The following is a 19,387-nucleotide window of genomic DNA, read 5'->3' on the forward strand; positions in this document are numbered from 1 at the left end:
CTTTAGTTATATTCTCTGAAGTAAAACGGTCCTGTTATACATAACAATAAGTGTGAAACACTTACCGTTACTTTTTTAAAGTCAATTTTATTGGTATATCTGTTTTTATGAGCGAGCAATAGAATAGTACTGAACGGTGAGCTGATTGCAAACAGATAATTCTCACTAAAAAAATTTAATTTTATCAAACAAAAAGTAAGTTTCCTGATCTTTTATTTATTATTCAATGTAAAAAGCAGAAAAACGGAAATGGATTCACTCTGTCATAAACAACGATAAATCCTACAAGGGAGTGGAAAGAATTGTTGGGTGTTAAGCCACAACGACTCACAATGCAATTATTTATAAAAAAAAAGACGAAAAAAGCAATATGGATTCTTTCCGAGAATTTTACACCAATAGTTGTAAGATGTGCCAGGACTAGAACCTAGAACCTAGAATGTCAGCTATAGAGATTCGGAGTGAACTGAACGTGGCCTACGGTGTTCATACAGTGAGAAGACTTTTACATGAACATAATTTATATCTCCGTAGTCCTCGATAAGTACCGTTATTAAAAAAAATCATATAGCAAGTTGTCTTAAATTTGCCAAAGGACCGATTGAGAAATGGCGCAACATCTTGTGGACAGACGTGTCAAAAGTTACTCTATACGGCGGTAAAGGGTCCCGTCAGTATCTAAGACGCTGCCCTAATAGAGAGTACGACCCCAGATTCAGCACAAAAACTATGAAGCTTGGCGGTTTGAATTTCATGGTTTGGTGTATTTTTCTTACAGGCCCAATTCACAAGATTATTAGCATAACGGACCGACACAAATTCGTGGATATAATRCAGTATATTATGATACCATTTGCTGAAGAAGACATCCCGCTGAAAAAGATATTTTAGCAGAATAATGACCCGAAGCATACCAGTAGGGTGGCAAAGGAGTGGTTTCGGGTCAATGGAATTGATGTCATGGATAGGTCAGCTCAATCGCCTGGCCTCTATCCTATTGAAAACCGTTGGGCAGACGTCAAGAAAGCCGTGTGGAAGGATAAACCCAAAAACAACAACGAGTTGTGGACCGTAGTGCAGCAATCATGGTAGATAGTACCACCCTTAATATGCCACAGTCTCGTAGATTCTCTGAAGAAGCGATGAAGTGCAGTTATCAAAAGTCATGATCATGCTACCAAGTAATAAGATCTCCTATAGACAAAACTTGCAAAAATCTTTCAGTGCTTCTTCTTTTGATTTTTCGTACTTTACTACTATTTTACTGCTTCCAACAATTTTCATACATAAGCATGTAAATGAACATATCTTGTACATATTCAAATCTAAATATTTTTAGTAATAAACATAGTCTGAAAAATATGATCCACTTTTGCATTTCAATGGATGTTAAAATTGTTTGGCATTTTACATAACTCACAGATATGTAAAGCTCTAACACCCACTATTATTTCACAGCTCGTAGCTGTATGTATACGCCCTATATTTCAAAAACTCCCTGAAAATGCTTTTAAACTAATAGGGCACTCCGCCCATCACAAGTTTAACGTATCAAAATTCATAAGGGAAATAACTATTACTGTCTGGTGTTTCCTAAATACAAAAAAAATTTTTGTTAGGTTTAAAGTAATTGCTGCATATATTTGTTATTTTATTGAATGCAATACACTTTTGTTTATTCATATACTAATAAATGCTCATCTCGGTCTTCAATATCCTGGTTATACCAACAGATCCAATTTTTTTTAGTAGTATAAACTACGCCAGAAGCTAACATTTGATCCATATGGTAGTTTCTAAAATTAAATAAAAAAAAAGTTAAATCGAGGTATATATATACATATATAAATTTGAACCTAAATATGAAAGTCAGTGCCATTTTATAACCATTATCCATACATGGCACAACAGAACAAACTTATTTCAAAAAAATATTGAAACAGTTCATTCAAGGTTGTACCATTTTATGGTTGTCTGTGAATGGTTTATAATATCATCACAGTGAAATATTGTATATTGATGCTAAATCCACAACTTTTTACCTCTTGGAGATTTTTTAATTCTCTCGCTGATTTTTCCAACAACGAATATATAAATATGAGGAATGGTCTTTTCACCAGACTTTCATCATCCTAGAAAAGAGAATACAGTTCTTACAAAATGCTTTACTTTTATAATTATAAAAGTTATTTGAAATCGATCAGTAAAACAAATGAAATCACATTGATTCATAAGAGATGTCAGAAAAGAAAATATTTTTTATCATCAGTGCCATGTTTACAATTTAAATAACTACTTTTTTAATTTACTTATAAAAATTCTCAAGTTGAATTCCATACTCCCGTGTAGTTTCAGTTAGTCTCCAAATGTTGATCTTTTCCAAACTGAAACATTAAGATATCTTTGTTAGTTTCAAAATATGATTAAGAATCAATATACAGAAATGTTTGCTTCACAAAAAAAATATGCATCGCAAATTTACAGTCAAATTTGGATTATGCTTGGGTGAAGAAAGTTTCTTTGCGAGTAAATAAAAAGCACTAGTAAGTGTAATTTTTCTTCAAACCAGCGACTCTGTACTCGACTAACTTATATACTCAATTAATCGATATTATGTACTTACAAGCATTATCCCGTACTGAACTAGACATTTTCATCATCCAGCTGTAGACTGAAAAAATAAATCAGTGAGTCTTTATCATACAAATAGATAAAAGCTTACTAACACAATTCTTAAAAAGGCACGTGTTGCAATGTTTCTAGACCACATGGCTCATATTATCATACAAACCAACCACATGGCGAGTCATTGAATGTTCCACAATGCAACACGTAAATATAGATCACATTATAGTTATATTAAACTGCCATTTATTTTAATGTACATTAAATTGTAGCTGCAACTTGTGCATTCAATTATACTTTTGAAGTTTCCAGAGCAACAGCTTTTTTCCTTTGGCAAAACGTTTGTCCTTTGATGAAAAGAACAAATACTCCACCAAAGGTATATAAATCTTGCCTTCAAATAATACATTTATTCTACTACTCACCCGAACTTTTTCAATGTTAGAAGACAAATATTTCCAAACCACCATTGCACGTGTTCTCATTTAGATCGAAATCCAAAAACTAATTAAAGCATCAGGAAGCGAACTACTTACTAAAATAAGCGCGACATCTAGTGTATAATATTTAAAGGCATGGTTACCACAATTTTTTGCCTGCAATTAATTAAAAAGAAATATTTAATATAAAGGTTGCCGGATTGTGCAGCAGACAAGAGTGCTGCCGTGTAAGGAAAAATTGAGGTATAAGTACAAAGTTCTGCTTATATTTTAATCAATAATGCGTTAAGTTGTAGGAATTAGAAATAAAGATAAGTGCATATTGTATTATATTGAGGGTGTGTTATAAGGTGGACGATTTATCTATAACTCCGTGGCAATATGTCTTCATTATTACGGCTTTTGTGTGGTCTTTGTCATGACAATGGGGCCTGCCTCTCGTTCAATATTTATTGTGAAATTTGGATTGCGATTTATTTTGATGACTGATGGATACCGAGGGAATACTACACGTGCAATACTTTTCGCATTGTACAATAGTTGTACAAAATAAAAGCTTTCTTGAAAATAAAAAAAAAAAATATTTTTTGGAAGAATTGGGATAAGTGAAATTAGTAAAAAAAAAAATTTAGCGATATAAAAGTGATGGCAGCATGTCATCATATGAATAATAACGGTATTGGTAACTGTGCAGTAGCTCTGTTTGGTAACAATATTCTACTTGTTTTCTATTATTCTTTAAGCTATCTAAGTTAGACTATACCATCTAATCGAGTTTTGATTAACATCTCTTTTCTTAAACGTTTGATTTATGAGAAGAGTAGTAGGAGGTGTTAATGCCTCTTAAGAAATTTGATATTAATTGACAGCAGATTTTCACAACTGACAAAATCTAATTTTACGATGGCTTCCAATGTGGAAAATTTTATGGATATGTCGTTAGGTAAAAATGCGTTTGTTTTGAAAAACCCAATGTTAATAAAATAATATAATTTAGATGAATATATTGCAACAAGGAAAAATAGTTTACACAGTATTGATAAAAAAAGCACACGAGCAGGTATCAACACTTCGAATAACTTTGAAGCTGAAAGTCGAAATTCTAAAATAAGCAATGATGCTAACGATTATGGTGAGGTTATGAGTAAAAATTTCCAATCAGTAACTGATGAAAGGGCTCCTGTGAGTTCTAGTGGTAAATTAAATAAGACATTTGGCATTTGGCGAGGTCCAAGTTGCGAAACCAATTATATTGATCTGGATTATATGAAGGATGAATTTGATGAGATGTTCAATGATCCAGAATTGCAGTTATCGAGTGAAGCAAACAAGAAAGTAAAGAATCCCAATGATTTACGCGAACTGCTTCAAAACAGTAAAATAATTGACCGCAGTACTATTAAAGGGGGTGAGCAATGTTATCATACTGATAATGAAAGAAACGTTATACAAAAAACCACCCAGTCTAATTCCACTACGGAAATACGACAAAGTGCAATGTCGTTTTTAGGAGGCAGTGGACAATTTCGTCGGCGATGGTATAAAAATCAGAATGTCGGTAGGGGCAAAAAAGATGGATGCAGCAATCGAAGAAACAATTATATGAATAATGAAAGTCAAAATAAGATTTGGAGTAAGAATCGTAACGGAGGAAGTGGTAGTGGAGTATATAATGGAAATATTTTACCTATTAATCATAATGGACGTATTCATCGTTTTAATCAACGAAACAATGAAGATAATTTGAAGTACGTAAATGTTTACTAAAAGTCACATTTTTAGTGTCAAATAAATTTAAATAATCAAAACTAATAACGGTCAGCTTAGGTTTAATCGGGCGTTAAACATTTTACCCCCAAACTAAATAAATATGAAATCAAATTATCGTTTAGGTTCTGCATTTCCAGTCATCTTTAAATATAAAATAAGAATTAAGCTAATTAAAAATATATTTAAAATTAATATTTTTGAGCTTACGCGGAACATACATATCTAGATAACTTATATTTTCAAGATTTCATGCAATTATGGCTTAAGTTCTAAATATAGGACCTTTCTGTGATTTTTAATTTATTTTAACACTTTGTTTTGTAGTAAAAGAATCAAAAATGTACTGGAGCAAATCAACAGTAACAATTCAGTTTACCTTAATAAACAGGTCGGCCCTGTTCGTGATCTGACAATTGAATGTCCAAGTATTACTGGACGGGTAACAACAGGAGTAGTACAAACCAATCCACAACAAGTTTTGAAACCACCTGCAAACCATGCACAAATTGATATAAAAGCTTTGCTAGGCGTCAATGACAGTAATTTGAAAGCTGATACCATGGCAATGTGGGCTGGGAAATTGTTGGAGTTATTTCAGTCCGGCCAACAACAAATAGTTCACAAACCGATATACGATATGCAAATTCAAAAAGAAATTCACGAGTTACAGGTATTTTATTGCTATTATTATTGTTTTTAAAATAAAATTTTTTTTTTTTTGTTTTCTAGGGTAAATCCTTACTTTACAAATGTCCCAGTGGTGAGGTCGTAAGCTCCGACGGTTCAGGAATTGATAATTGCAAAGTTACACCGAATTCAAGTGGAGTAACACTTAACTATAGGTTTGGCTAAACATATAGTTAGAAGAAACTTAACATCTATCTATTAAAAAAATTGGCCACATTTACTTTTTTATACTGAAATGAGGTTTTTATAAGTTCTCTATTTTCTGCTTTTGTTATGGATTTTTATTTTATGTTTTAAATGGATTATAAAATTAAAGTTGAATTTCATAGATGTATTTGTGAAAAAATCAATTGGAACATTTTGATATTCGTATCGTTATTGATTTCTTTTGTATAGTCTTTGGTAATGCTACCTTATTTTACATTTTTAGAGGACGATGAGTCGCGAATAAAAGGGGCGACTTTTGAAAATATGGTTTTATTGTGATCGCAATGTGTGGAAAGAAGAAGCAATTGTAATTTTAGTTTAACAAATATATGCCCCTTTTATCAATAAATTGGACGACTCGACTATTAATTATCTTTGTTACTAATACTTTGAAATGCAGCGTGTTCAACAGAGATAATCAAATTATAATGGTTGACGTAGCTAAATAAAATATTGACATATGTAACATAAACTAGAGTATTGTAAAATCAGTGATGTCCGATAAGTCAAAGCGAGAATATTTTTTTGAGATAACCGGTGTAATGAATTGAAAGTAAACATTAATTTTCAATTTTAGTGTTGCAAATATAATACACATATAGATGGGCACCAAAAGAATGTAAAATTGTTGTATTGAAATTAAGTAATTTTAAAACCCTTCCCTTATAATAAATCCAGTAAATATACATAATTTGTATATGATTATACATACATAACGAGTATACATAGAACATATATTCTCTCGGCAGCTATTTAAAAAGAAGTAGTGAATACAAATATATTTTTATATGTAATTACTTAACTTAATGCCGAAAATTTGTTGTGTTTATTATACTCATAGACTTTAATCGACCTTAATGAAAGTGTAGAAAAAATGCACTTGAAACTAAATAATAAAAACTTTATCCTATAGTATAAAAGCCTAACTGGATTCATTCTTTGCTTTGGAGTGGTCTATAGTAATTAACATTGGGAGAAACGAAACTGTTGGATAGCAAAAAATACAAGAAAATAGGTGACAAAAATGTTGAAATCAAAAACAATGACTCGTCAAATTGCAAAAGGTAAGTATATATAAATATACTATTTGTTTAGTAAAATTAATTATTTTAATTGTTTTATATGTATTATTTGTTTTTAAAATTAAAAATAATATTTAATAATTTAAGTTTTGTTATATATTTATTGAGCTTATTGTTGCAAACTTGTCAAATTCGTGAGAATACAATTCTATAAAAAGAAAATAATAATCTATGACCTTCTAAGGCAGAGATAAAAAGATCCAAACACAAGTGAATATTGGTTCACACTGTGCAATACCAATTTTTATAGAACATATGTATACATAGGTATAATGTTTTACAAATATTTAAGAGGGATAAGTTTGTTGATAAGACATTTATTTTGAAAGAAGAACAATCCGAAAAGGAAATAAAGCAAAACTTGAAAACTAATCTTTGAAGAAATTAAAACCTTATCAACTATTGAACTGACAGAGCCATGGGCACTAATCAGTTAAAAAGATTAAAAATATAATTAGGTATAAAATATTTGTATAGCTTATGTAGAGTCGGATGTGAGCAAATACAATAAAAATATACTACTAATTATATTTGTGCAGTATCTAATCCTATCTAAGCATGTATATATACATATTGGGTAGTCGAAAAAGTCTTTCCGTATATACAATTGCAGATATCTCTTATAAAAATCGATCAATATCTTTTCCAGTCCCAGATATGGGATATTCGTATTCTAGTCCCAATGGCTGATTCTTTTTTTTATTATATTTAGACTAATAACCTTTTTCGTTATTTCTAATTAACTTTAAATAATTAATGATACATTTTTCTTATTTCTAACTATCTCTAATTAATCAGTTTCCTTATAAAATAGCGTGAAAATATATTTTTAGTTTAAAATGTTGTATAGTGAATTTCAAATTTCCGTCGAACTTTAGTTCTTATATTTCGGTAAATATACCAGAAAATATTTTCCCGTCAAATGGTTATTTTTAAATTTTTATTTTGAAGTCAAATTGATTATGTTTTACTTAGCATTAAGTAATTCGTCTAATTCTTCTATCCTAATTGACGATTTTTCACTAACTGCAGTACAAACCACACGCGAATCAAAATCGGCCAGGTGTTATACAAATTCCTTTAAAATACAATTTAATGGTATACTTTCAAGGTTCATCCCACTATTTAATTTTTAGTGCAGTCAGATAACTTCACATAACATTCATTTATTATATGTGCTAGAGTGGAAAAGTGAAAATCAAATATTTTCATATCTTCTTTGGCGTTTCAACCAAGAGTCGGTCTGGGCCGAGAACAAGAGACTTCGCCAATAACATCTCCCCTTTGCGAAAGTTTTGCTAATTTTTTGGTACAAATTAGCAATATTAAGCAAAACATTCTTCTTAAATTTTGCTGCGACGGTCGGGTCTACGTAACCGAAACTGACCCGGATTTTGCCACACAACAACAACATAAAATCAAACTGGTTCTATGGATTTGGACCGATTTCATAATTTTTTGACGTTTTATTACAAGTAATATAGCCCTTTATTAAAGACATCCCATATTCCCTATTGAATGATTTATACGGTGGAGAGTTAACTGTACGAATGAATATAACCTTGTAAATCAGATTTGGTTGAGTAAACTCTGAGTTTACCCGATATGTATAGCTTTAAGTCCCATCTGATCCTGTTTCTTTAAAACTAAGCAATTTGCCCAAACTAAATGTAGCGTTTTGTACTATAAGAATTTTGAAAACATCCTCAATAATCTATAAATTCGTTCGTTCAGGTCAACTTACCCGTTATTCAGTTTTATTTCTTTGAATTATTGTCCGATATCAGTAAATGCATCACAATGTATGTATGTTTTAATTCTTTTAGAATATCGCATGTGGCGTAAAATAAGCAGCTATAACAAGGGCAACGGGAGTATGGCTAAATTTCCATCAACCCAATTTAAATTACAACGTGCATTAATCATTACCAAGTTTTCTCGATATGAATTCGAACAGATGCGCTATCCACAGCTCAGCCGAGAACAATTGGAGAAGAAGTTGCGCGATCGTGGCACTGACTTTGAAATGCTCATGTACCTACACAATTTACATAAGGACTTTGAAAGAAATGTGGTGCAAAGTTTTCTTAATGTGGGCTGTGAAGTGAAGGTGGCTAATAGGTAATTGCATATACATACCATGTAGGTCTGATTGTTGCATTTTCTCGCCGACATCTTTCATATTAATATATTTAGAGAAACCATTTACACTTAATACACTAGAACCGTCACTAATTAAATGTTCCTAAAAATGTTCAGCGTATTTGAATTGTTTATTGCTATTGATAATTGAGCTATAGGGAAATCCTCAATGTATTTCTATATGTTAGTTTTTAATGTTACGCCATCTGCATTCAATTACTTATAGCTTTATATATATATATATGTATACAATATATAGAGCAAAAACTTCCAGAAATTGGAAACATTTTAAAAATAGTGGTTTGTGTGCGTCGACTGTACTTGCAAATCATAACTCATTGACTGTATTTGGTTCGAAGAACTATCACTATATAGAGAAATTAATCCATGAAAAAATCCATGATCCATGGTTGCAGTTTGACAATAACTGGTCCTATACTGCATTCCGTACCGATAAATTCATTACATATTTAATTTATTAATTTGCAAGATTATTTTTAGCAGATTTCATAATTTTTAAATTATCCCCATATATACATACCTACATACATACATATGTGTTTGCATCTGTTTGAATGATTGATGAATGTTTGAATTTACTAAAATTAGAGTCGAATTTAGAAGCTCTCTAAGCAAAGAGATCATGAAATGGGCTGATTTGATTGTACCGGTAGGCGGTGATGGAACGTTTTTGCTAGCAGCGGGACGGGCAAGTCCACTTTTTGCTCAAAGTCAACAGAAAACCCCAATTGTTGGCTTTAATTCAGATCCCCAAAGATCAGAAGGACGATTAATGTTGCCAAAACATTATACAGAAAATACAGCAGATGCGGTATTCAAAATAAAAAGCGTAGGTAAATTTAAAACTTTTTTTACAGTTTTTAATTGCTTGGATGAATTTTATTTGACAGGGTGATTTTCAATGGATGTATCGAACTCGCATCCGTACATCTATATTAGGCAGTAATGGCAAAATACCCGAATCCACCGACTTATATCGACACACGGTAACCAAAATGGAGCAAGAGAAAACTGAACCAGAATATTTGAGCAAAGTTTGGTCGTTACGTTATAAGGCCAAAATGAAAAGAGTTTTGCCATATTTGGCGCTAAACGAGGTTACTAAGAATTTATATAACATTAAAATATATGGGATTAACTTTTTTTATTGCAGGTGTTCATTGGGGAGCAACTTTCGGCGCGTGTATCCCATTTGCAATTAGTTATCAATCACGAGAACGTAGATAATAAAACAAAATGTTCGGGGTTATGTGTAAGTACTGGCACAGGATCAACTTCATGGCACACAAGGTAAATGCGTATAATGTATAGATTTTATTAGGATTTCCCGTAACAGATGTTATCCTGTTAAAACTTAAATGTTACGATTCCCTTGAAGGCAGGTTGCAAATGAAATTTCTTCTCTTTATTGGTTACAGTAGCTTAAACATTCTTCGTGTTTAACGAACCGTGATCACTGAATGTGTTTTGTTTTTAATAAAGGAGCTATAGTTTATATCTTAAGATCTATTTCTTTCCCATATTTCAGCATAAATCGCATTACATCCCAACAAGTAGAGGACCTATTAAGCATATTACCAATTCCTGACCCCGTCTATGCTAAACCAAAGCCAATTTTTGATTCAGACGAAATCGCTACTCAGTACAATCAAAATTTACGTTTCAGTCCAGGTAATAACATCTACAAATATCTACATTACATACTAATCCTTAGCGGAAACATGATTTTGATTCAGATGATCCACGCTTGTGTTATTCGATCCGTGAGCAAATATGTGTGGGAGTTTGGCCCAGTCCAAGGAACTTTAAAGCACGCAAATTTGTAAACAGCTTATTTGTGAAGTCCCGTTGTATTGATGCTAGTAAGTGCATATTTATAGCCATGATATTTCAATTTTTTAATGTTACATACATATATCATTTTACAATTCCTATATATCCATGACAACCGCTAAACATACCTACTATACATAATTTAAATACTCGTAGAAACGTAACACTTGCAGAGTTAATTTACTTTGTAAACAAATCATAAATATACCAACCATTGAAATGGTAACGAATAAGTGAAAAGGCACCTCCAGTAGGTACATGGTCCATATAATTTCCATAATGTTTTCTGCCACTGAAGTAATACTATAAAAATTCCAAAGTATACATGGCAGTAGAAATGTGCGATTATTCCGTTTCTATAAGAGAAATTTTAAACACTATAGGCGAAAATATTTTACTTTCAATATCCTACCGGATAAATGATGACATTGACGGCCAATGTGTTTAATATGATTGTCAACAATCGAAAACAGAACCCAAATTTCGATAAAATAGTCGGCTCGATCAGTTCTTGACCAAATCGATTTGCTATTTCATTCCCTACAATTATTCATAAATGATTCGTTTTACATAAAAATGCAATTTTTAAATTCGTTTGCTGAGAGTTGAGCCACAATATACCATTGAATTTATAGTTCCAGCCAACATCTTGATTTGCAATCAGCAATACAATGGCGAAGTTGTACACAAGCAGTTTTACTGTTTCGGTTTGAAATTCAAATAGCAAACTAGGATCCTGCACGAAATTATTAAATACATACATACATATAATCGCATTTACGAGTTTGCTTACCCTAAAAAGCGATTTGCATTTAGTAAATGATGACTGCTTCTCTTGTTGTTTATCTAACATGTTTTTAGTTATTCAGACAGTTGACACTTATTTTCACATATTTCTCAATCGTTTCTTATATTTTGTAAAATTTTTTAAGTGATTAAAATATCATTTCAGGTGTCAAATATAATAAATCTGCTAACGATTTATTATTTTTTCAGATCTTGTTATTGATGGTAGCATATCATATCCATTCAATGATGGGGCGAAGGCGTTGTTGGAAGTATACCCAGAAGATTCATTACTTACCATATCCTTAGATTAAATCGAAATTTATATTTTTAGCATAAGGCATAAATATTATGATGTTGAATAATATTGTATATATGTACGTATGTAAAACTATAATAATTATACAAATGTGTATGTATTTAGATTATTAGATAATAGATTTAAGTGCATATCTACTATGAATGTAAAGTGTGTCTGCCTAGTGCATATTCATTTATTTATATTGTTGAAAATAAACAAATAAATTTGCATATACAGATATTAATTTTATATATGTATGTACAAATATCTTGTACATGGAAACGCCGTTTTTTAATTACTATTCTTTTTTTTATGAAAATTTTGGTTATTTTTTTATTTTATTTTTAATATGTTTTACATTTGCTCTTGGATTACGCTTAATTTTAATTTTTGACTTGGTATCTGAATTTAATTTTTTTTTTGTTTAACAGAACTTCCAGTGTTAGTTTCAAATGGTGCCATTATTACCACTTCCTGTTTTCGCCTTTTTACGTTTTTCAAATCTGTTAACATCGATTGCTTTGAAACGTTCATCTTGTGTAAATTTTTCTTCTTTTTCAGACCATTCCTTTCGGCGTTCTTTCCGTTGCCGTCGTAACTCACAAAATTTATCTCGCTGATTTTTACGAAAACTTGAAACATAGACGGTGCATGCACGTTTAAATATTAGAACCATATAAAATTAAGATGTAGTTTATATAAAAAACCGATATACTTACGATTCTTCCATTACATCAGGATCTTTGCCTTCCAAAATCCATTGTTTACGCCTATAATTCTGAGCGCGTTCTTCAAAATCGTTGTTATCTAGATGTATTTCTGACTCACGTCGTGTTACATTGACTTGCATAAAAATTCGCTCCACCATTCGTTCTAGATTCCAAATAGTAAAAGATTATTAGAAAGGCAAACAAGAAAAATTGGTTCAATATTTACGATCGATTGGATGCTCTGTCAATTTCGTATTAATTTTTGTTTCAATTTCACCGAGCAATTCCAAGTCACGTGGAAATCGAAGTATAGATATTGCTAATCCTTTACGTCCAGCACGGGCGGTACGACCAACGCGATGTATATATTCTTTTGGTGTACGCGGTAAGCGATGATTAATTACCAAATGTACACTTGGTATATCCAAACCACGTGCAGCGACGTCAGTAGCAATCAGTGTACGTACATAATTAGATTTAAAACGATTTAAAGCGGTGACTCTCTCCTTTTGACGCATAAAACCATGTAAGCAAACGTTATCTATACCCATGTGGTTTAGAGTCATACACAGCAACTGACAGTATCTTCATAAATTGAAATAATAAATTAAATTGGATATAGAATATATAATATAACGAAATTAAAATAATTGTTTTGTTAAATTTTTACATTTTCTAACGAGTGTAAATAGATAATAATATATTTGTTTTACTTTTTTGTGTTAGTGAAAATTATTGCATTTGCGTTTTCATTTTCTTCTCGATATTTTCTAAGCGCCTCTATCAAGACCATATCCCGATCATAATCTGCACATAAAATGTAACGTTGATCAAGTGTATCCACCGTTGCAATTTCGCACTCTTCTGACCATTCAAAACACTAAATATGTTTGTACATTTTAGAAATTAATAAAATGTAACAAAAAATAAAATAAATAAGTACATACTTCTTTCGCGATGGGAAATATACTCGATTCCTTAATAAAATCTCTCATTGTAGCTGAGAAGAAGAGATTTTGTCGTTTTTTTGGTAAACAACTTTCGATTATGGCCATACTTTCATCGAAATCCCCATTTAGCATACGATCCGCCTCGTCAACAACTAAATATTTAAGATTATCAAAGGAAAAAGTATTGCACCCACTTAAGTGGTCAGCTAGCCGTCCAGGCATGGCAACAATTATGTGCGGGCGTTGTGTAAGCTTCTGACTCTCTATCATTTGATCAGTACCTCCAGAGACTACGCATACGCGCACCCCCATCGGTTGCCCTGCAACTAAGAATTGCTCCGAAATCTAGGATTAAAAGATTTGTTTGAAATAATGCTCCCATGCTTAACCAGGAAATGTACTTGATAAGCAAGCTCGTGCGTTGGTGTTAACACTAACGCGAAATGACTGGTCGGTTCTTCACTCAGTCTTTCGAGAATCGGCAATGCAAATGCAAATGTTTTACCAGATCCCGTTTTAGCAGCTCCAATGCAGTCGCGGCCGGCAAGTATTGTTGGAATGCAGTTCTGCTGAATTGGTGTGGCCGTTTTAAGTCCTGAAAGATAATTATTGTATTCAATAATTCGTCGTTCATACATAGTGTATATAATATTGTTACATATTACTAACCCAATTTTTGAATTTGTTTTGTTAACCAAGGCCTTAAGCCTAACGTGGCAAATGGACTTACTTCCTTTTTCTGCATTTTTCGGACCAAAATGTAAACAACTGACCAACTATATGCAACAGCTGCTGGTCCGCATGGATTTAAAAACTTTTGAACATTTGTTCGCATTTCCCCACAGTGGTGGGAAACGTTTATTACATTTTTCATAACAACTCGTCTTCACCTGCTTAAATTCCAGCTTGCCATTAACTTACCATATTTCGGAATTTGGTAGAATAACTAGAGAACGATAAAAATTCCCGTAGAAGAGCATAAAGAGATGAGCATATTTCACATCGCGTTAACATTAATTATGAAATTTCTGGTAGTCAGCGACCAACATGTTTAGAGACTAACTATACTTGGGAAATTTCAATCATTTAATGCCCCTCTGCATATGGTTCAGACCATCGAAACTATACGCTTTTTGGATTTCCCGCTTTGAAGTCCAAAACATGGTCTAGATAAACGCTAAAAGAGTGTGACAGACAATATCAAAATCAAGAATGATATGAGACTAGATTGCGACACCCGACTAACGATGGCGCTATATATTATAGAATGCGAGTATGCAAGTTGAAAAACTGTGAAAACAAACAAAAACATAAACAGTTCTGTAAACAAGTGAAATAAACTTAATTCATTCAATGTTAAACATAATTGCTAATTAAGTTGATGTGAATACTGTTTTCAGTAATAGTTATTTTATTGTACGTAAATACTTATACTCACATACATACATATATGTACAAGTACTTCCTAAGTGCATATTGGTACTAACCATTTGCGTTTGCTTCAATTTTGGTATAATCGTTCGTTTAGTTGATATTTACTTATTTATGCATGAAAAATTACGAAATGCGTATACGTTTATTCCATTACCAATAAAAACTGATAGTACCTCTATTTCAAAATAAAAATTAATTTTATTTTTACTTTGTATTTTAAAAAAGTTTAATACACCAACAAATATTGAAGAATGTCAGAATATAACTCTAATTTTTACTTTCGTGGAGCATTTACTTTTTGCCGGATCCAATCTTGGACTTCGCAGTACCTCGCACCTTTTTCATTCTGTTGCGGCGTTCCTTGCGTTGTTTACGGGTCTGCTTCTTCTGTTCGAATAGTCCATGACGAGCCAAACGGTACTTAGGTTCAAATTTCTTGGCATAATCCAAAGTATCGTAAATAAGCGCGAACCCAGTTGAACGGCCACCACCAAAATTGGTACGAAAACCGAAAACGAAGCAGACATCGGGAGTTACTTTGTACATAGCAGCCAATTTCTCACGGATGTCCTTTTTGTTGACTGAAGCCAATCCAGGATGCAGAACATCGCAAACCATTTGTTTACGAGCTAATAGCCGATTGGTCATGAACTTGCGGGTGCGAATAGTTGCGGTGGTACCAGACATTTTGAAGATGTACTAAAAGAGATGAAATCATATATCAGGTCTATTATTCATATATCTACAGTAGCATAACCTCACAAAATGTGTCTCGCTTGACATTTGTTAGTACTATATGACTAGAAACACACGTGTATTTAAGACACAGAAATATGCTTCCTTCGGAGAACAAACATTCAATACGAGAAGCAGAAGTAGCGGTCACATTTCGCAGGCATTTACTGTGAGTTAATCAAAATGTTACCTGTGAAAACACTTAAAAAGTATTTAAACACGTCTTTAACACAGACACGATTTTTTAGGAAAGGAAGAAATGCTTTTTATTTTAGCGTCAAGTTGGCAGATCTGAAATGTCAAATTCACAATTCCAATTACAGAGGTGTTATTTGTGTAGGGATGATTAGAAAATGAGAAAATTCTAACTAAATGATATTGCTCACATTTAACTTAAAAAATATCGTACATTTATTTAAAGTGAAAGTGTCTAATTCATTTACAAAAAATTATTATCAAAAATAAAATAATGTAACTTAAAAGCGGTGAAATCCGTACATCGTTGTTGTTAGATTTTGACAATTCACACGCTTTAAGAGAACTTATAGAGAAGATTTAATTGCGTACTACCTTGATACAAACCATCATGGGCGGATTTCACTGCTGCTAGGTCGGAAGGAGATTTTTTAACTGCTAAGCTGAGCCAGAGAACATACAACAATAAATTTTTTTGTTTCGTGGACGTTCATCTGTATATAAACAGTCTTCTTTTACACATGTATGTATCTGCTAAATGGCAGCGAATATGGTGAATTTCCCCTTTGAACTTTTTTAGTTAGCCGTCAAATTGAGCATCGTAGGATATTCGATTTGCACCTTCTCATTGTTTTTTATTCTCTGTATATACATACATATGTACATGTACGTAGCTATTACAGATGTATGTTAGCACTTTTAATATTATATGTACATATGTATATTTACACAGGTTTATATTATATATTTATTGATATCAATTTCCGTAGCGAATTTTTATGAATTCATGCAAAGTTGAAAGCATACTTATTAAATAATGTAATTTCAAAGTAGTATTTATAGTCAACTAGCTGACCCGGTAGACTTTGTACTGCATCAATCGATAAATAAAATACTTAAATTATTGTATAAAATAAAATTAAGACAAACAAGATGATTCCGTAATTAATAAAGCAAATCTCGGTATGGATTAGATATTATTGTTATTTTCGATTAATTACACATGATTTTGCTTACTTACAAAACAGAGTTTTCTTGAAATATTGGCTATTCATAAAGTTTCAATTTGATATTGACAGACACAAAGTAATGATACAGTCTGTTTAAAGTTTTCTGATAAAATATATGTATTTTATGTTTTGTTATTTGATGCGTAAAAAAATATGATGGTTTTCTGACGCCCGAAGGTAAAGATTATTTTAATTTCCCAATTGTTTCTTGGCACAATAATCTATTGTCGGATCATAGTGGAATGCCTCTCGTTCCAGGATCACAGGAGCACTTCGACGACACATCAGAGGAAAAACAAAAGGATCTGAGCATTTCCATATATATTATCCTTTCAAACTTCCACAAAAAATTTAGGACTAAAATTAGCTAAATCGGTCCAGCAGTTCTCGAGCTTTAGTTGGACCAAAAGCAATAATTTTTATATACATTGAATGTATTTAGATTTTGAAATTTTACATATTTTCTTTCTTTTTAATACCTTCCTGTATTACGATAAACATTTTCAACCTAAAATGATCTACGTGGCAAACGAAATAAGGACTACGAATTGAGGGCATGCACCTGCAATGTCAGGTCCCTTAATTGGGAAGGTGCCGCTGCCCAGCTGGTTGATGTCCTCGTGAAAATAAAAGCTGACATCACCGCCATCCAAGAAATGCGATGGATGGGACAAGGACAGAGACGAGTAGGTCCTTGTGGCATTTACTACAGTGGCCATATAAAAGAGAGCAAGTTTGGTGTGGGATTAGTGGTGGGAAAGAGACTAGAGAGACTAGCTACAATTCTCATCAAAGCGAGGTTCTTCAACATATCGCTGATTTGCGCCCACACTCCTACGCATGAGAAGGACGACGTGACCAAAGATGCCTTTTATGAGTGCTTGGAGCGCACTTATGAGAGCTGCCCCCGCCAAGATGTCAAAATCGTGCTTGGCGACTTTAACGCCAGGGTGGGCAAAGAAGGTATCTTTGGTACAACGGTCGGAAAATTCAGCCTCCACAACGAAACATCCCCAAATGGGTTGAGGCTGATCGGCTTCGCCAGGCCACGAAATATGGTTATCTGTAGTACTAGATTCCAGCACAAGAAGATTCATCAAGCTACTTGGTTGTCTCCGAATCGAAAAAACACCAATCAGGTCGATCATGTTGTGATAGACGGAAGATACGCCTCTAGTGTTTGAGATGTGCGTGCGCTCCGAGGCCCTAACAACGAATCGGAATACTATCTTGTTGCAGCCAAGATCGCACCCGCCTCTGTGCAGCAAAAAACGCACGTCAACAAACACAAGGAAGGTTCGACGTCGAGAAGCTGCTATCACCACAGACAGCCGAACCATTTTCTACTCGGCTTGAATCCTGCTCTCTGAGAGCTTTCGTCAACAACACGGTATAAGGGAATTGTGGGACGGCAGTTCAGCTGCAATCGAAACCATTCGTTTTTGGAAAGTGCAAAAGAACAGCTGGTACGACGAGGAGTGCCGTGTCGCAGCAGAGAGAAAACAGGCTGCCTAGAGCTGAAGAGGGAAACGAGACGCATTTGCAGACAGAAAAAGTAAGAGTCCGAAATGCGTGAGTACGAAGAGCTTGATAAGCTGGGCGACAGTTTTCTACGAAAAAATGCGGCGGCTTACAGAAAGTTTCAAGACCGGAGTAGACTCTTGTAGAACCCCCAAAGGTGATCTAGTCCCCGATGCCCAGAAGAAGTTCGAATAGCAATTACCCGCCTGAAGAACAACAAAGCGGCGGGGGCCGATGGATTGCCGGCCGAGCTATTCAAACACGGCGGCGAAGAATTGTTAAGGAGCATCAGCTTCTTTGTAAAATATGGCCAGACGAAAGCATGCCCAACGATTGAAATTTTAGAGTGCTATGCCCAATGGACAAAAAAGGAGACCCCACAATCTGCGCCAACTACCGTGGGATTAGCCTCCTCAACATCGCATATAAGGTTCTATCGAGCGTAGTGTGTGAAAGATTAAAGTACAGTCGGAGTTGCCTTTATGCCGCGATGTCTGAATTTGGTATCCCCACAAAACTAATATGGCTGTGTAAGCTGACGTTGAGCAACACCAAAACCGCCGTCAGAATAGGGAAGGACCTCTCCCCTATCGGCATATGCCGATGATATTGATGTCATCGGCCTCAACACCTGCGCCGTTGGTTCTGCTTTCTCTATACCGGACAAGGTAGCAAAACAAATGGGTCTGGCAGTGTGGCATATAAGGTTCTATCGAGCGTAGTGTGTGAAAGATTAAAGTACAGTCGGAGTTGCCTTTATGCCGCGATGTCTGAATTTGGTATCCCCGCAAAACTAATACGGCTGTGTAAGCTGACGTTGAGCAACACCGAAACCGCCGTCAGAATAGGGAAGGACCTCTCCGAGCCGTTCGATAGCAAACGAGGTTTCAGACAAGGCGATTCCCTATCGTGCGACTTCTTCAACCTGCTTCTGGAGA

General features: G+C 33.6%; 5 protein-coding genes and 1 long non-coding RNA gene across 13 annotated transcripts; 2 read left to right on the top strand and 4 right to left on the bottom strand.

Annotated features, from left to right (window-relative positions):
• Window positions 1-1,630: 1,630 nt before the first annotated feature.
• On the bottom strand, window positions 1,631-3,163 carry LOC108973222. Its single transcript, XR_001993713.1, has 5 exons — window positions 3,051-3,163; window positions 2,624-2,671; window positions 2,310-2,384; window positions 2,043-2,132; window positions 1,631-1,796 (listed from the first exon to the last, which is right to left on the bottom strand). It is a non-coding gene; the product is annotated as an uncharacterized LOC108973222 (long non-coding RNA).
• Window positions 3,164-3,763: 600 nt separating this feature from the next.
• LOC108973312 (uncharacterized protein DDB_G0287625-like) lies at window positions 3,764-5,807 on the top strand. Its single transcript, XM_018940517.1, has 4 exons — window positions 3,764-4,008; window positions 4,063-4,813; window positions 5,160-5,505; window positions 5,565-5,807. Exons 1-4 carry the CDS (start codon window positions 3,969-3,971, stop codon window positions 5,685-5,687), a joined length of 1,260 nt encoding a protein of 419 aa, XP_018796062.1. The 5' UTR covers window positions 3,764-3,968; the 3' UTR covers window positions 5,688-5,807.
• A 239-nt stretch (window positions 5,808-6,046) lies between these two features.
• Window positions 6,047-12,132, top strand: LOC108973310 (NAD kinase 2, mitochondrial). Of its 7 annotated transcripts, none has more exons than XM_018940514.1 (9): window positions 6,047-6,348; window positions 6,643-6,793; window positions 8,638-8,932; window positions 9,575-9,803; window positions 9,865-10,071; window positions 10,128-10,264; window positions 10,503-10,645; window positions 10,711-10,836; window positions 11,760-12,132. In XM_018940514.1, the coding sequence occupies exons 2-9, from the start codon at window positions 6,754-6,756 to the stop codon at window positions 11,900-11,902; spliced, it is 1,320 nt and encodes a 439-aa protein (XP_018796059.1). In that variant the 5' UTR covers window positions 6,047-6,348; window positions 6,643-6,753; the 3' UTR covers window positions 11,903-12,132. The 7 variants fall into 7 exon arrangements, with proteins under 7 accessions (XP_018796059.1, XP_018796056.1, XP_018796055.1 ...); XM_018940511.1 differs by having other exon boundaries at window positions 6,048-6,372; window positions 9,563-9,803; XM_018940510.1 differs by having other exon boundaries at window positions 6,048-6,348; window positions 9,563-9,803.
• On the bottom strand, window positions 10,846-11,718 carry LOC108973313. The gene is made up of 4 exons (XM_018940518.1): window positions 11,601-11,718; window positions 11,429-11,543; window positions 11,220-11,347; window positions 10,846-11,163 (listed from the first exon to the last, which is right to left on the bottom strand). The coding sequence occupies exons 1-4, from the start codon at window positions 11,658-11,660 to the stop codon at window positions 10,939-10,941; spliced, it is 528 nt and encodes a 175-aa protein (XP_018796063.1). The 5' UTR covers window positions 11,661-11,718; the 3' UTR covers window positions 10,846-10,938.
• Window positions 12,133-12,253: 121 nt separating the features above from the next.
• Window positions 12,254-14,375, bottom strand: LOC108973218 (probable ATP-dependent RNA helicase Dbp45A). Its single transcript, XM_018940289.1, has 7 exons — window positions 14,224-14,375; window positions 13,956-14,149; window positions 13,552-13,899; window positions 13,318-13,484; window positions 12,831-13,189; window positions 12,614-12,767; window positions 12,254-12,526 (listed from the first exon to the last, which is right to left on the bottom strand). The coding sequence occupies exons 1-7, from the start codon at window positions 14,297-14,299 to the stop codon at window positions 12,343-12,345; spliced, it is 1,482 nt and encodes a 493-aa protein (XP_018795834.1). The 5' UTR covers window positions 14,300-14,375; the 3' UTR covers window positions 12,254-12,342.
• Window positions 14,376-15,162: 787 nt separating this feature from the next.
• LOC108973213 (40S ribosomal protein S24) lies at window positions 15,163-16,018 on the bottom strand. 2 transcript variants are annotated; one of them, XM_018940284.1, is made up of 2 exons: window positions 15,914-16,018; window positions 15,163-15,687 (listed from the first exon to the last, which is right to left on the bottom strand). In XM_018940284.1, exon 2 carries the CDS (start codon window positions 15,673-15,675, stop codon window positions 15,280-15,282), a length of 396 nt encoding a protein of 131 aa, XP_018795829.1. In that variant the 5' UTR covers window positions 15,676-15,687; window positions 15,914-16,018; the 3' UTR covers window positions 15,163-15,279. The 2 variants fall into 2 exon arrangements, with proteins under 2 accessions (XP_018795829.1, XP_018795828.1); XM_018940283.1 differs by lacking the exon at window positions 15,914-16,018 and adding an exon at window positions 15,751-15,775.
• Between the last annotated feature and the right edge of the window lie 3,369 nt (window positions 16,019-19,387).

Source organism: Bactrocera latifrons, unplaced genomic scaffold (genome assembly GCF_001853355.1).
Source record: "Bactrocera latifrons isolate USDA-ARS-PBARC rearing strain unplaced genomic scaffold, ASM185335v1 scaffold_47, whole genome shotgun sequence".
Classification (NCBI taxonomy): Eukaryota; Metazoa; Arthropoda; class Insecta; order Diptera; family Tephritidae; genus Bactrocera; species Bactrocera latifrons.